The sequence below is a fragment of the Erithacus rubecula genome (assembly GCF_903797595.1).
Source record: "Erithacus rubecula genome assembly, chromosome: 2".
Taxonomy (NCBI): Eukaryota; Metazoa; Chordata; class Aves; order Passeriformes; family Muscicapidae; genus Erithacus; species Erithacus rubecula.
In genome coordinates, this window is record NC_136685.1 from 93800007 (window position 1) to 93813247 (window position 13241).

The window sequence follows — 13241 nt, forward strand, 5'->3', positions numbered from 1 at the left end:
ACGTGTTGACATTGTAAAATGCTCAGGGCACATTCTCAGCTCACATGAACATTATTGTAACACACACATTTCTGTAATTCCAAGTTTCACACAGAATGACAAGCAAAAATACAGAAGTTACACAATACAGAAATTACATTAGAGCACTTGGGGCTGGGTCTCTGATGAGAAAATCTTATATGGGCTAGTCTTTGGGCAATTTAGTACAGCCCAGAAGTCATATTTGAACTGTTAATTCAGGTATCATATACTCACTAAGAGCAAAAGTAGATGGGATAATTACACATTCTTAATATCACCAGATTCTACAGCAAGCTTGGACCATTCTTTCTGAAAAAGTCTTAGAGTAGCTGCTTCCCCCAAACCTTTCCTTCTCCTACGGATGTCACTCAGTAGAGGAGAACCCCTGGCTGATTCTGCTTAATATTAACTTTGATCTTGCACAATGAATATGAGAACCTCAAAACAAACAAAGCTGCAGGCCCTCTGTTTGCCAGAAAACCCATGGAATGCACACCTTCAAGTGGTGAACAGCAATGTTTTACATGTGTAACTCCCACCTTGCATCTACTGTTTTCAGATTCATGAGCCTTGCATCTCATATCACCTTTTCACTAATTATTCAGGTCATTAGCACAAAGTTAATCAGTAGCTTTAGAGAACTATACTGTAAATGCCACAGATATAGAAAATATCCACTCAGCAAATACCATTGTCCAGTCTGAAAAGACTTGAAAAAGTGCCCAATATTAAAGGTTAACTGTGCAAAAAATAAAATCCAGGGGAAACCTTGTCTTGAGCACTGCAATTTTTTTCCTAGATAATAATCAGAATTTCACACAATGCAAACATAAATTACATTCTTGCCTCTTTTTCTGGGATGCACAACTACTGCAGTTTTGCCTAATTGAGAGAACACCCTTCAATGATGAGAAATGTCAGTGGTTACAGTGAACCCAGTTAAGAGCAATGCTGGTTTGAATTTCCTACTCTTAATTTGAAATTCATTTAGTGCTTCAACCACTCTTTGAAATCCAGTACAACATGTTAGACTTACAGAGAAATTCTATGTTGCCAGGGCATCCTTTGAAACATAACACTTCATCCCAGTAAAGTTACATACTATCTCACTGTTTAAATGCCAAGTTGGAAATTCACCACCACTCCTTTTCTGTATCAATAGATTCCATGCATATGATGAACAGTGTAGGGAAATGGCAGGAAGAGATTAAAGCACTGGCTGTCATAGGAATTAACACCAGGTCCTGCTTCTGTTTTTAGTGTGGAGATTCAAAGCTAGTTTTGCAGACAGAAGACCAAACTAACTTTTGATAAATTTCTTTTATGCAGCTTTCATGGGTCTGTTTTGGATTTTTTTTTCTGTATTTGTCTTAAATTATTCCTGTAAGGCTTTAGGGCTGAAAGCAGCCATAAATGGCAGTGGATTAAGGACACTATGGATTAGTGAAAGAGCCCAACATATTTGTAATTTTCTATATTTTATGTTCTTAATTCAGCTGGTGATTGTCACTACCTCAGTAAGTCAGATTGCTGCAGTATAATACAGAAATGAAGATAAACAGGAGAATGTGGGTATAATCCATCACACCCAAACAGCTACTCAGCAAACAACAGAACTGTGACAGACCCCATAGGTCTACCTTGAACAGGCAGCAAGATCAAAATAATGCTTTTGCTTTGAAGCCTGGCATCCTCCTCTCCCATCAAACTTCTTCTCTCATCTAACATTTAGCTATGTGTCTCCTCTTCAAGTTAGGAAAATATACACAACCCAGCTTTCTCTTTATCAGTAAAACTGCAGCAAACCACATCCAAGCAATGTGAAATACTGCTTTATGGTATCACTTTGTCACTCCAGCTCTTTATTACATCTGTGCAAAGTGGCCAAATATTTTATCTTACTGCTTTGAAACTAAGAAAAATAGACCTGAAACAAACACCAGCCCCCAGGCTTCTTTATATCACATAATTTAAAACCAGCAAATGCTGTTCTATAAAGCTCTCTGCTTTATAAATCCATCATGAAATGACAGGCCCAAAAGAAGTTTCTATAAATGTGATTTATTTTACACAGTTCCTTGCATCTACTTCTGAAATACTTCCTAATGACAATTCTAAGAAATGGAATCCTGTGCTACACAGATCACTGGCCTGATACTGTGTTCCTCTGCTCCCAACTTTAATAGCATGCAGTTTATGAGACTTCAGCAAAGCACAATCATTTTGCAATCATTTTACAGGAAAGTAATCTCTCCCTTGAAGACTCATGCTTTTGAAATAGCAAAAGTTAGAAAGTTTAAAATTGAAAGAAACAAAAATATGTATTTAAAAAATGCAAAATATAAACCACTAATGTGCAAGTTACACAAAAATCTACATACAGATTTCGTCAAACTCTTACTGATCCTTGCTTAGATTAACCTATGTAATTCACTCATCCTACACAGTAATACAACCATACCCTCTTGCCAAGATCCTTTTAAATATGCACTGAAAATTATTTTTAGACTACTAAAATATTTTTGCCAAACTGTATAAGCACACTTCCACTCCATGGCCACCCCAGGCCTATTGTGGAAATAATTCCACTTATTTCAGCACAAAGCCTCCAGGTGCTTCCTTTTCACTGCTTACATTCAACATCTCTCTACTGGAAGACTCACAAAAAGCTTTTCATGCCAAACAATAAAAGCTAAAAACAATATGGGTAAGCAGAAGCAGAAAATCTATGTTCTTTTAATGAAAACTACCAAAAATTGAGTAGCAACAGCAATTCCTGCATTCCTAATGTTTAAGCTTCCTTTCTAAATTGCAGAAGTCAAGCCACAGGATAACTTGGACTTCTGCCTTTCTGTGGAGTCCTAATGCTTGCATGAGATTTTGCAGATTTGTTTAACAAAAGTCAGATAAGATCAGGCCTTCACCAAGCACTGATCATGTGCCTGGACACCTCACCTAACATGACTGCAGCTCCTGCCATGAGGAGCCAAGTGTCTAATACAGGTTATGTGACACATTACTGCTTTAAAATGTTCTCTTACACAAACACTTGATGCACAGACAGAAACACATGGTTATGACAGCACTCACTGCAGATTTGCACCCAGTTCTTTGTTTATTTATAGAGAGAGACCAGACTGAGAGTTTATAATGAGCTAGAATGGACATCTAGCTAGAATGCCTGCAGCTGTACAACACTAGAATTGGGAAAGAAGGAGTTTGCCATCCAGTCACTGCTTGGAAGTATGATCTTTACAAACAGTACAACATGCAGAAAGAAGTATTCATGATTCATTATTGAATATTCCTCCTTCTGAGACACTGCTGGACTTAAAAGGGTGTCATACCATCACCTCTGTATTAGCCTTCTGTGCATTTGTAACTCATGGGTCAGCAAGACCATTAAGTTGTGTCACAATGAAAACATGCTGTTGAGGCAAGTTTTACCTCTCCACCTAGAACAAAGCAGCAAACTCCTGTCCAAACTCCTGTCCTGTTAGTAGCTCCAGCCTATTGAATAGCTGCATGCTAGGAAGAAACAGTTCATGCACTGCATTCTAGGCTGTATGACCTATGATCCTTGCTGAATACAATTTACCAGACAAACAGTGTTTCCACCTCTATTTGTGTAAACTTTTTGGAAAAAATTGTATTTAATTTACTACTTATATTTAAAGGTCTTGCTATAGTTTGGCTAAGTTCTCATCAGGGACTTCTCCATGGCTTCTCTCATCTGCCATCTTCCTACAGCAGCAAAAAGACTCATTTATATTAGTATCTATGAAGCATTCTGAATTTTTTATGAATGAACATGAGCATGTTCAATTTATAACTTACTCCCACTACAACACCATCCAACAGAAAAACTTGTTTTATTGATGAATGCCTCAAGGAACAATCTCAAGGCCAGTTATAAGCTTCACCATGTGGGAGAGAAAAAAACAGGTCTGACAAATTACCATGTCAGAAGAGATAAAGCAGCTTACGCCCACAGTAGTCTGCTGACTGATGTTAACACTGGATGGAACCCAGCATGGATTAGCCTCAGCTCACATTAAGTGACTGCTCCTGTGCTGGCAGAAATGTAAACAATACTTGATCTCTAACACATTAGTTCTGCATCAAAAGATGAAAATACTAAATAAAAGAAAAATGTTGAAAAACCGTTTTGAAGCGCAACAAAAGCTTCAGGGGTGAACATACCCCAAGCTGCAAGTCTGGATCTCAAGTTACCTTGGAATGGCCAGCCAGTAAAACAGTTCTGATGCAAAATTACCTGTTTCAGTACAAGGATGTGGAGTTTTTTTGTCTTGTTCTGTTTTTCAAGGTGGCTGTTTTCAACCCTGGCATCAGCTCAGCCAAAATGCAACAGTCTGCATTACACTTAAGGAAGTGACAGTGTATTTGGAACAATACTAGGAGACTTCAAAGGGTTAAAAAAAGGTAAATTTCATACAATACTCACTTTTCTCTTCTGGTTTTCTCTAACTTGTCTTTCAAAACCATGATTTCCTTCTTAAGGGCAAGCTGCTGGCTCTCTGCATCCCGCAGTTCTTTCTTCAGACTTTTTATTTCATTAGCATGCATCATTTCACGTTTAGATAGTTCCTCTTCATAGAAAAGACTCTTCTTTTCCAGGTCTGCCTTTAATTTAGTGATCTCTTGCTGGTGTTCTATACTGCTTACCCCAGGTGAACGACCAACCTGTTTTTGCTACAATAAACAGCCTCAAATTAACACTCAAGAATGCTGAAAATGATGCTTCATAACAACTCAATATTCCAAAGTCTTTGTTTAGAAATATCCCATTAGAGCCTTGAGTTAAATACATCTATCTCAATTTTTTTTGTATTTGTTAAAAGCATAAATCTGAATGACACTCTGTTGTTTTTTATTTAAGTGCAGTAATAGTTTTCAAACCACTGAAAATTTGATCATCACTTTAAATGCCTTAAATGCAGTCAGAAAACAGAAAACAGACCATAGAATTAAAGACTTTGATGCTTCCACTCAATTGACAGCAATGAATACAAGTGACACTCAGAAATGCAGAATAAGGGCTAGGATATACAGCAAATATATTCTGAAGGACAAATAGTTCCTGGAAAATCTAGCTACAGAAACACAATATGGATTGTATCAGTCAGGAGGGAAACATGACCTATTTTACTTAAACTGAGCATTTCTATCATAGTGGATGAATAGGAAAAACAAGCTTTAAACAGTAAGAGCAATTACTTCACTTTTTGCAGTTTCATAGCTCTTTTAGTGAGGTCTTCAGGCATCTTAATAGTCTTTACACACTGCTTCAGGATACATACACATTTGCACCAAATGCTGCACTCACTAAACTCAATGTCCTGCCATAATATAGAGGAGGAGCAAGATCAGGTTCAAAATAAGATAGTGGCATAACGTGCACTGAAATCCAAGTATGGAAATAACTTTGTAATCTCAATATATGGACAACTTGGTTTGGAATTTCTTGTTTTAAAATATGCAACTAAAGCTATTCTAAGGAAAGGAAATTAATAAAAGCACTCCTTTGAGAAAGTGCAGGTAACTGGAAAACCTACTTCCTTATGGTGATTGTGTCACACCTTCCAGAGGACTGAAGGTATTTTGTTAATTACACCTCCATTCTTACCATGAGATGGTAAAAACCTCTCAGTCACCCTTAATTTGGCATGGCTTTGGGTAATTTTCTTTTGCTGATGTATGAACAGGTTTTAAGAGCTAAATGTCATTGTAGAACATTCCAATGAGCTGAATTTGTACCATGACAAATTCTGTGGGGAAGTTGGGCCTTGCTGTTATGTCAGCAAAAAACTGCAAAACCCCCTACATGTACAAGGCAGAGATCTGCTGCTACTGCACTGTTTCATCTAACTCATCAAAACAACCATCTGTTTTAATCTAAGAGTAAAATCCTGCCCTTAGGATGCAGAATGATAAACTGGAAAATGAAGATGCCATCCTAACAGGAGATGCTTTGGAGAAAGAAAGATTCTTTAAAAAAAAAAAAAAAAACAAGCATAGGGATTGTCTTTCATGCACAGGTAATTAACTATGGAGCTTATTTGTTACTGCCCAACATCCTGAATTGCTCACATATACAGAGTAATGGAGCACAGAAAAAGTTTAGGCTTTGCAACATCCTCTATCAGCTACATTAAATGTTTTAGTGGAATTGCACATTTTTTACAACAATGGATACTATTGCTACCATAAGAGAGATGGTGCAGTAGAAGAGAAAGCTGAATGGTATTGAACAATGGCTTAGAGAACTAGAGAGATACAGTAAACAGAGAATACATTTTTAATTGATGTAAGCACATATTCCAAATTGATGTTTTCATACATGCCTACTTCAAATGGACAAATGGTGCAACTGAGACATAATGCATCTCCTGGCACACTGACAGCTGCTGCTTAATGCACCCATCTCAGCTAACAGGGCACTCTGGTGATTAACACTGAGCCTGATTTTACTGAAAATCTAAATACATGACATCCACAGGATCCCACTGACAAGTCTGCAGAAGCCCAGCAGGTCAGTGCTGCAGCACTTGGCTGGGCAGAAGGCACACTGCCTTCTTCTCAACAGGCTCTGCTTCCTCCATGAACTCTCTGACCTTATCCCTTTACCACAGCCCCTGCTCCTTTCCTGAGGAAGCTGCAGCCAGGCCTCTGCACCTCCCCAGATGTTCTGAATGACAGTGACAGTGGCAGAGTGGGCTGCCTCTAATAAGATGGTTCACATCTGGACAGCAGCTCTCTTCTCATCTAAGTTCCTTCAGAAGTCCCTCAGGTGACTCCACATCTGACTCACCTGCCAGCTCTCCTGCTTTCTGCAATCATCCCAGACACATCCAGCTCATCTGCTCAGCCTGCTGCAAAGAACACACTGTGTGGCAATCTCCCCTCCTTTAGCAGTCTTATGGAGCATTTTTTTGCCACAGCTCTATTAGCTCACAGACTGCCTTTTCCCCAAACAGACCCATGAGTTTCCTGAGGTTTTCTGCTTTGGATTTAAAGAACTCTCCACAACCATCCTGAGCATTCTCTGCAAAATGCTTCCTAAATTCTCTTTATTTAGCTCTCAACATCCTGTTTACACTTTACTGTCCATAAATCATGGTCTTTTCTATTCTCCTCATTTGGAGAAACCTTCCTTTCTTCTTTAAATACTTACTTTTGTGTAGGAGAGCTCCCTGAATTTAACTAAGGAGCCATGCGGAGCTTTTAATGAATGGACAGTGCAGTATCATAAAAACCACACATGATCCAAAGTGTGCTTACTGAACTGTAAAATATTACCAAGAAAGCTAAAATTCCCTTTTTCTCTTCTGACAAACTTGCCCTGCTGCTATAAATCAGCATATCATTTATTCTCAACAGATCTACCATAAATTCTTCTTGCCTCTTAAACTGTCATACAAACTCTTTGCTGATGGGGAAGATTCATGGAAGAAGAAGAAACATGTTAATTTTCAGATAACAATCTGAATTCACAGCAGTAGAAACTTTATTAATCCAAACTTCATAATGAATAGATTTCCTTATTTTCTTATAGCAAAGGAAGGGTGAATAGAAGAATGTTTGCAAAAACCAAACAAATTTTCTGTGCCATAACTTAATGTTGACGAATGTCCCAGAGAATTCTAATGAAAAAAGACTTGGTTGTTGTTGGGGGTTGGTCTTCCCTCTTTTCCCGTGGAATTTTTTCCAGGGATTCCATTGACATTCTAAGAAGCACTGATGGCTAGGTCCTTGAGACCTGGGTAAGGGGAACCTCCCTGGTTTTTTGGTTTTCTCCATTTCAAGGGAAGGCTCTGGTTTCTCTAGCAGACAACTGTCTTTCAAACCAGGACAATTGTTCATTTAAATTATGACCAGATTCCGACTAATCTCACATTTTGCCCAAAAAGTTTAGAATTATCCTACTGCATAAACATTTAGAACAGGATCTTGCTGTAAATGAAAAGCAATCAGCATAAGTAAATTAAAAACTTGCTATTCGATTTTGAGAAAGCCTAACTTCTCTAGAGCACTGAATAAAAAGCTAAATCACAGAATAAAATAGCAGTTAACATTCTTGGCTGCCTTAAATTTCTTATTTTAAAATCACATGCACATGTGAGCAATCCCATCAATATAACAAAGCCTTCATGCTCAATGCTCTTCTTGGGCAAAAATGTATCATCTTCTGTTTGAGAGGCAGAATGTGCTAGAACTGCTCCTTTATGGTCACATCAATTGACATCTATTGTGCAGGAAACATGAGGAACAGCACAGCTGACAGAACACCCATACAGAAACCTGTCTAGATTGCACATTTATCTTCAAATATTCAACCATCTTATGCAAAAAAAAAAAAAAAGCTTTTAACAGGTAAAGTTAAACAAAGTATTAATGGAAGCAAGATGGTAATACATAGTTGATTATTAAGAAATAGCACATCAGGCAAATATTCATTTTTCTGGGCAATAATGCAACGCATGCCTGCGTTAACTTTCAGCGCCAACTTAAGTGACAGACTGACAAAACCCTTTTGTCCTACATCTGAAAGCAATCAAACAGATCCAAGTCCTAGTTGACTAGTAAGTTTGCAGGTGTTAATATCAAAACAGACTAACCTTTAGCCCTTCTACTTCACTTTCCAACTGTTTAGAGTACTGTTCACTCCTCTCTCGCAATTTCCTGTCTTTGGATGCCTCAGCAGCTGCAGCTTCAGCTTGGACTTCCAGCTACAAAAGTACATAAGTTTTTAATACATAGGATTCTGTATTTTTTTTCCAAAATCTGTTAATGGTTTTCAATATAAGAGAGAAATCTTCAGCACCAAACTGAACACTTCAAAATCTTAGAAAACAAAATTGGTACTGTTTGAAACAACAGACAAAAGGTTAAAGATTTACAAATAAAAAAAAATACTCAGAAAACCTTACATATAACTTATTTCATAGAGTCTAAACAGTCTTCTCACCACTTACTTCTTTTTTAAGTCTCTCTGTTCTGCGTAACTCTTGCCTTAAACTTTCTACTTTTTGCATCACCACTTCCATTTCTTCCTCCTTATCTCGGAGCTGGCGGGCAAGCTTTTGTTTTTGAGAGTGCAAGTCTGTCAGCCGCTCGTTCATCTCTGAGAATTCCTGCATTGCCAATTTCCGCTGGCTGTGTGCATCTTTCAGCTCTTTGGCTTGGGATTTTAATCTGTCACTAGACTCTGCCAGTTCCTATAGTTTAAAAAAAGGAATTAAGTAATAAACCTAGAAAGCTACAAGGCCAATTCTGTCTTTGGATGCGCATGTAACGCCTTCTCCAGAGTGAACAGAAACTACATATTGTTTTTTTTATTTCAGGAATGCATCTACAATACAGATTGCATGCCTCTATAAATAAGGAAAGAGGCATATTTTGCACTACTAGAGTTAGTAAAACTCCATATTCATAAACCAAGTAGGAATCTATTCCATTATTACATGCAAACACAATGGTTTTCAAGCACTTGCATTACAATATAAAAATACCTTGCTTTCTTAATGCAAATATGTCATTAGCATTGGTTTTTAAAAATTCCTTAAATAAATTACAAGAATCTCAAGTGCTAAATTATTACATCTGAATGGAAATCTGTGCTCTGAAAATTTTTACTCAAGAAACTTTAGAAAACTGGCCTGCAATGGCAAATATATTTCCCATACACTGTACCTTCATACCAAGTATCAGAGAAAGTTTCAGGCAACAAAACACTGGAGTGAATAAAAGCAATATATGATAACTATTCTTTTCAAAGAACCAGCATGAAGTAACACTGCCAGTGCAGTGATAACTCCACACCATGACACCTTCACAAAGTGTGCTGTGCCCTAGGTTTGTGCCACCACATTACCAATGAGGGACCACAACAGTTTAAATAGTTCAATAATGTCCAGTCAAACCAGAGCAGAAAAAAAAGCAAGAAAAAGCAAATTTCAGGATAAAAAAAAAGACCAAAAGGAAGAATTCATATTAGAGGTCCTAATCACTATGAGTTGGTTTAGAAGAGAGATGGTCCTTCTGGGACAAACTGGCAGCTTTCAAAATTTTAAGAGCCTTAAGGGTCAGAAGAAACAGCGTTAAACACAGCTGACATATCAACTTTAGTGAGGAGTCTAAAACACGGGGCCAATATAATCATGATGAAAAACAGGCTTGATGAATTTCACACCTGATTACAGGTTGATTTAATAATGAATACAAAAAAGGGCCATGAAATAACACAGTATGTTACAAATAAGAAAAAGAAGGACCAGGGAGATAGAGAAGAAGAAATAAAATCCGGTATTCTTTAACTGTAGTTATCTCAAATTACTTTTCAATCTTTGTATTTGGGCAATTTTTCACATCTCCTTCTGGAAACACTTCTGTGACACAGACTTAATACCATATTCTTCACATTTTTTCACTGTTAAAGTCTCACCCATACTTCAGATTAAATTGTCTGGAGTAGTACTTCTCTACTCAGTCTTTTAACCCCTCTATCATTATCACCTAAATGTGAAGCTATAAAACCTTTTTTGCAGCCACCATGCAATTTGGATTATGGAGTGGTTCACTATCTGGAAGCAGTCACTTAGGGAGCACCCAGCAGTTCTACAGACAACATGTTAAATAATGTCCTTTTCTTCAACAAAAAAAAGGCAGAAAGCTAAGTAGGTCATGCTACACACTTGTTATCTGCTCATTAGTTTTACACTTGAAAGTTATTACAAGCAAAATGAACTAAAATAAAACAGTCTTCAGGGTTTAGAACAGTCGCTGACAAAATTCTTTTTTTACCTTATTAAGATCTTCTCTCTCTTGCTTCAGTGTTCTGACTTGCTTCTCAAAAGCCTTTATTTGTCTGGAAGCATCATCCAATTCCCGCCTTGCAGTGCTGGCCTCCTCCAGTTGCTGTTCCAGCTGACCAGATTCTAGAAAAAGCAGCAGAACTCCAAATATTCTAAGGGAAAAATTGTAATTCTAGAATAGCATAGCCCAGCTGCTCTTGAAGCCCCTTCAATAATTTTCTGGTTTCCATTGAATCACAAAACAAGGCAATTCTTATCTGGTTTAGAATAGAGAGCAGGTTGTTGCAGCTGCCATTATCTGCTTTTAAGGGAACAGAACGAAAGGTCACAGCTTGATGGAATACAACACAAAAATGGTAACAACTCTTCTCACATTGTAACAACCATGCTCTATACATAATTCTGTAATGTATGCTTTAACATGACTTATACACCTGACTTTTATGTGCTGTGTTGTAATATAAAATACACCATTTATTACACTACAATTAAAACAGTCTCCCTCCTCCTTCCAATTTCCCCCCAAAAGAAACAGTAAAAATAATGGGTCACTCAAGAGTTGGCAAGTGTTCTCCTGTTGATACTCTTAAAATTAACTTCAGCTGATTTTATTTATTTCTAGTGTGAAAACCACTTGTTTTTATGTGATCTGCTTTATTACTACTATAAATAAAGGAGAAGTGTTGCAGCCACTTTCTTACCAACAGTGAGTTACACAGTGACAGTATATTTCTATAGCACAGTTAAATGATGTAATATAAATACCATCAAATTCTACAAGAAAAACTGAAATTCAAAAAGTATGGCAGCTGAAATATTCTAGCTATTGAGTGTTTGGTTTTGGTTGTTTGTTTTTTTTTTTTTTTTTGCCTCAGTCTTTACTTTAAAAAAATACTCTAAAGCAAGATATATAGGAAGGTAAGTTAATTCCAAGTTCTATGAAATCACTGGATATGTTATCTTTTATCTCAGTTGTGGGCAGGTCTTCAGACAAATTGTATTTACACAAAGAACAGGAACCCATCTATACTCTTAATAATAGTCTTTAACTATATTTCATAAATGTAATCCTAAGAGACAGGCTCTTGGAGAAATCAAATACAAAAACACATATATTTTTAAGAGGGTTAATTTCTGAAACACAAGGATTTTATTAGCAAATTAATACCATTAGCTTATACCCAGAAAAATATTCACTATTGTTATAATTCATTGATTCTTGTTTAAAAATTTAAAAGAATGCAGTTAAAAAAGAGATGTAGCTCAAAGCCAGAAATTATTAACTGCCTCTCTCATGTAGTCTACTCTGAAGTCACCAGTGAAAAGAAAGTTTATATATGGCTCTACTGAGCCAAGATAAATCTCTCTTCTGTGCATGAACTACTTTGTTCCACGACTCTGTTTTCTTCTTGCATTGCTGCCCTTTACATATTTGGCAATATTAAAGATTCCTCAAAGTTTTCTCCTATGTAACTTAGCGAACAAAAATTATAACTTTGACCTCAAAAATTGAAAGCATATGCTAGCATGTAATTTCCTGGAAAACCAGATAGACAAGAAAAACGTATTTTTCTAAGCCCTACTGGTGACACTCCTGAATTTGACACAATTTTGAGTTCATTCTGTATCACCTTTTTAGCAGGTGTTTACCCTTACAGCTTCAGAAAAGGCAGTAAAACAGGTTAAAGAATATAACAAAAAGCTAGGTGTGACATATGTGTTTCAAATTGTAATTTTCCATTTAATCACCCTAGCTGTAACTAATATTTTAGATAATATATGCAAACACTCACTGTAATATATTATTACATTACATTTAGTCGCCCAGATGAGCCCAAAGCATGAAAAGTTCATCTCTGCACCCGAACTGAACCTTCCTAAAGTTCATCAGATCTAGTAAAGAAATTAGATCTTTAAAGGCTATCCAGAAAACCTGGAACCAGCTTCCCTATATTTGGAAGCATTCAGATATGGCCATCACGGTTTGTTTCCATATTTTGCCATAAATATAGTTCTAAAATCTATCTCAAAACCGCCATAAAATCAAGTGAAATAGAACATTCCCTTTTTATAAAATTCCTATTAGTTACAGCTTAAGGCACAAATGAGTGTTTTCTAACAAATAGCTGGATGAGACAAAGCATTCAAGTATATATTGGCAAACTTGTGTGGTAACTAGGGATGGGTTAGACAACTCTACATCTTCCTCATTTGATCCCATTATTTACTTCCAAACCAAACTCCAAAAGTACACATTCTGTCCAGGAATAAATACACAAATATACATGTGGTGTGAAGCAGAAAATTACTTCAAGAAAAGCCTTCTCAGTATTGACCATCTTCACCAGACTACGGCTTCTTTTGAATTTCAAAAGGAATAGCAGA

The 13241-nt window shown here is 36.9% G+C and overlaps 1 protein-coding gene across 9 annotated transcripts in view; it reads right to left on the reverse strand.

Annotated features, from left to right (window-relative positions):
- CDC42BPA (CDC42 binding protein kinase alpha) overlaps nt 1-13241 on the reverse strand; it is a 178532-nt gene that overhangs the window by 56074 nt on the left and 109217 nt on the right. For 6 of the 9 annotated variants that reach the window (XM_079299018.1, XM_079299011.1, XM_079299012.1 and 3 more), the window contains exons 13-16: nt 10846-10979; nt 9018-9260; nt 8661-8771; nt 4487-4734 (exon numbers count right to left, since the gene is read on the reverse strand). In XM_079299018.1, the coding sequence (XP_079155144.1) occupies nt 4487-4734; nt 8661-8771; nt 9018-9260; nt 10846-10979 (736 nt within the window). The remainder of the gene's footprint in view (nt 1-4486; nt 4735-8660; nt 8772-9017; nt 9261-10845; nt 10980-13241) is intronic. The other 3 variants (XM_079299015.1, XM_079299019.1, XM_079299016.1) reach the window with 2 other exon arrangements.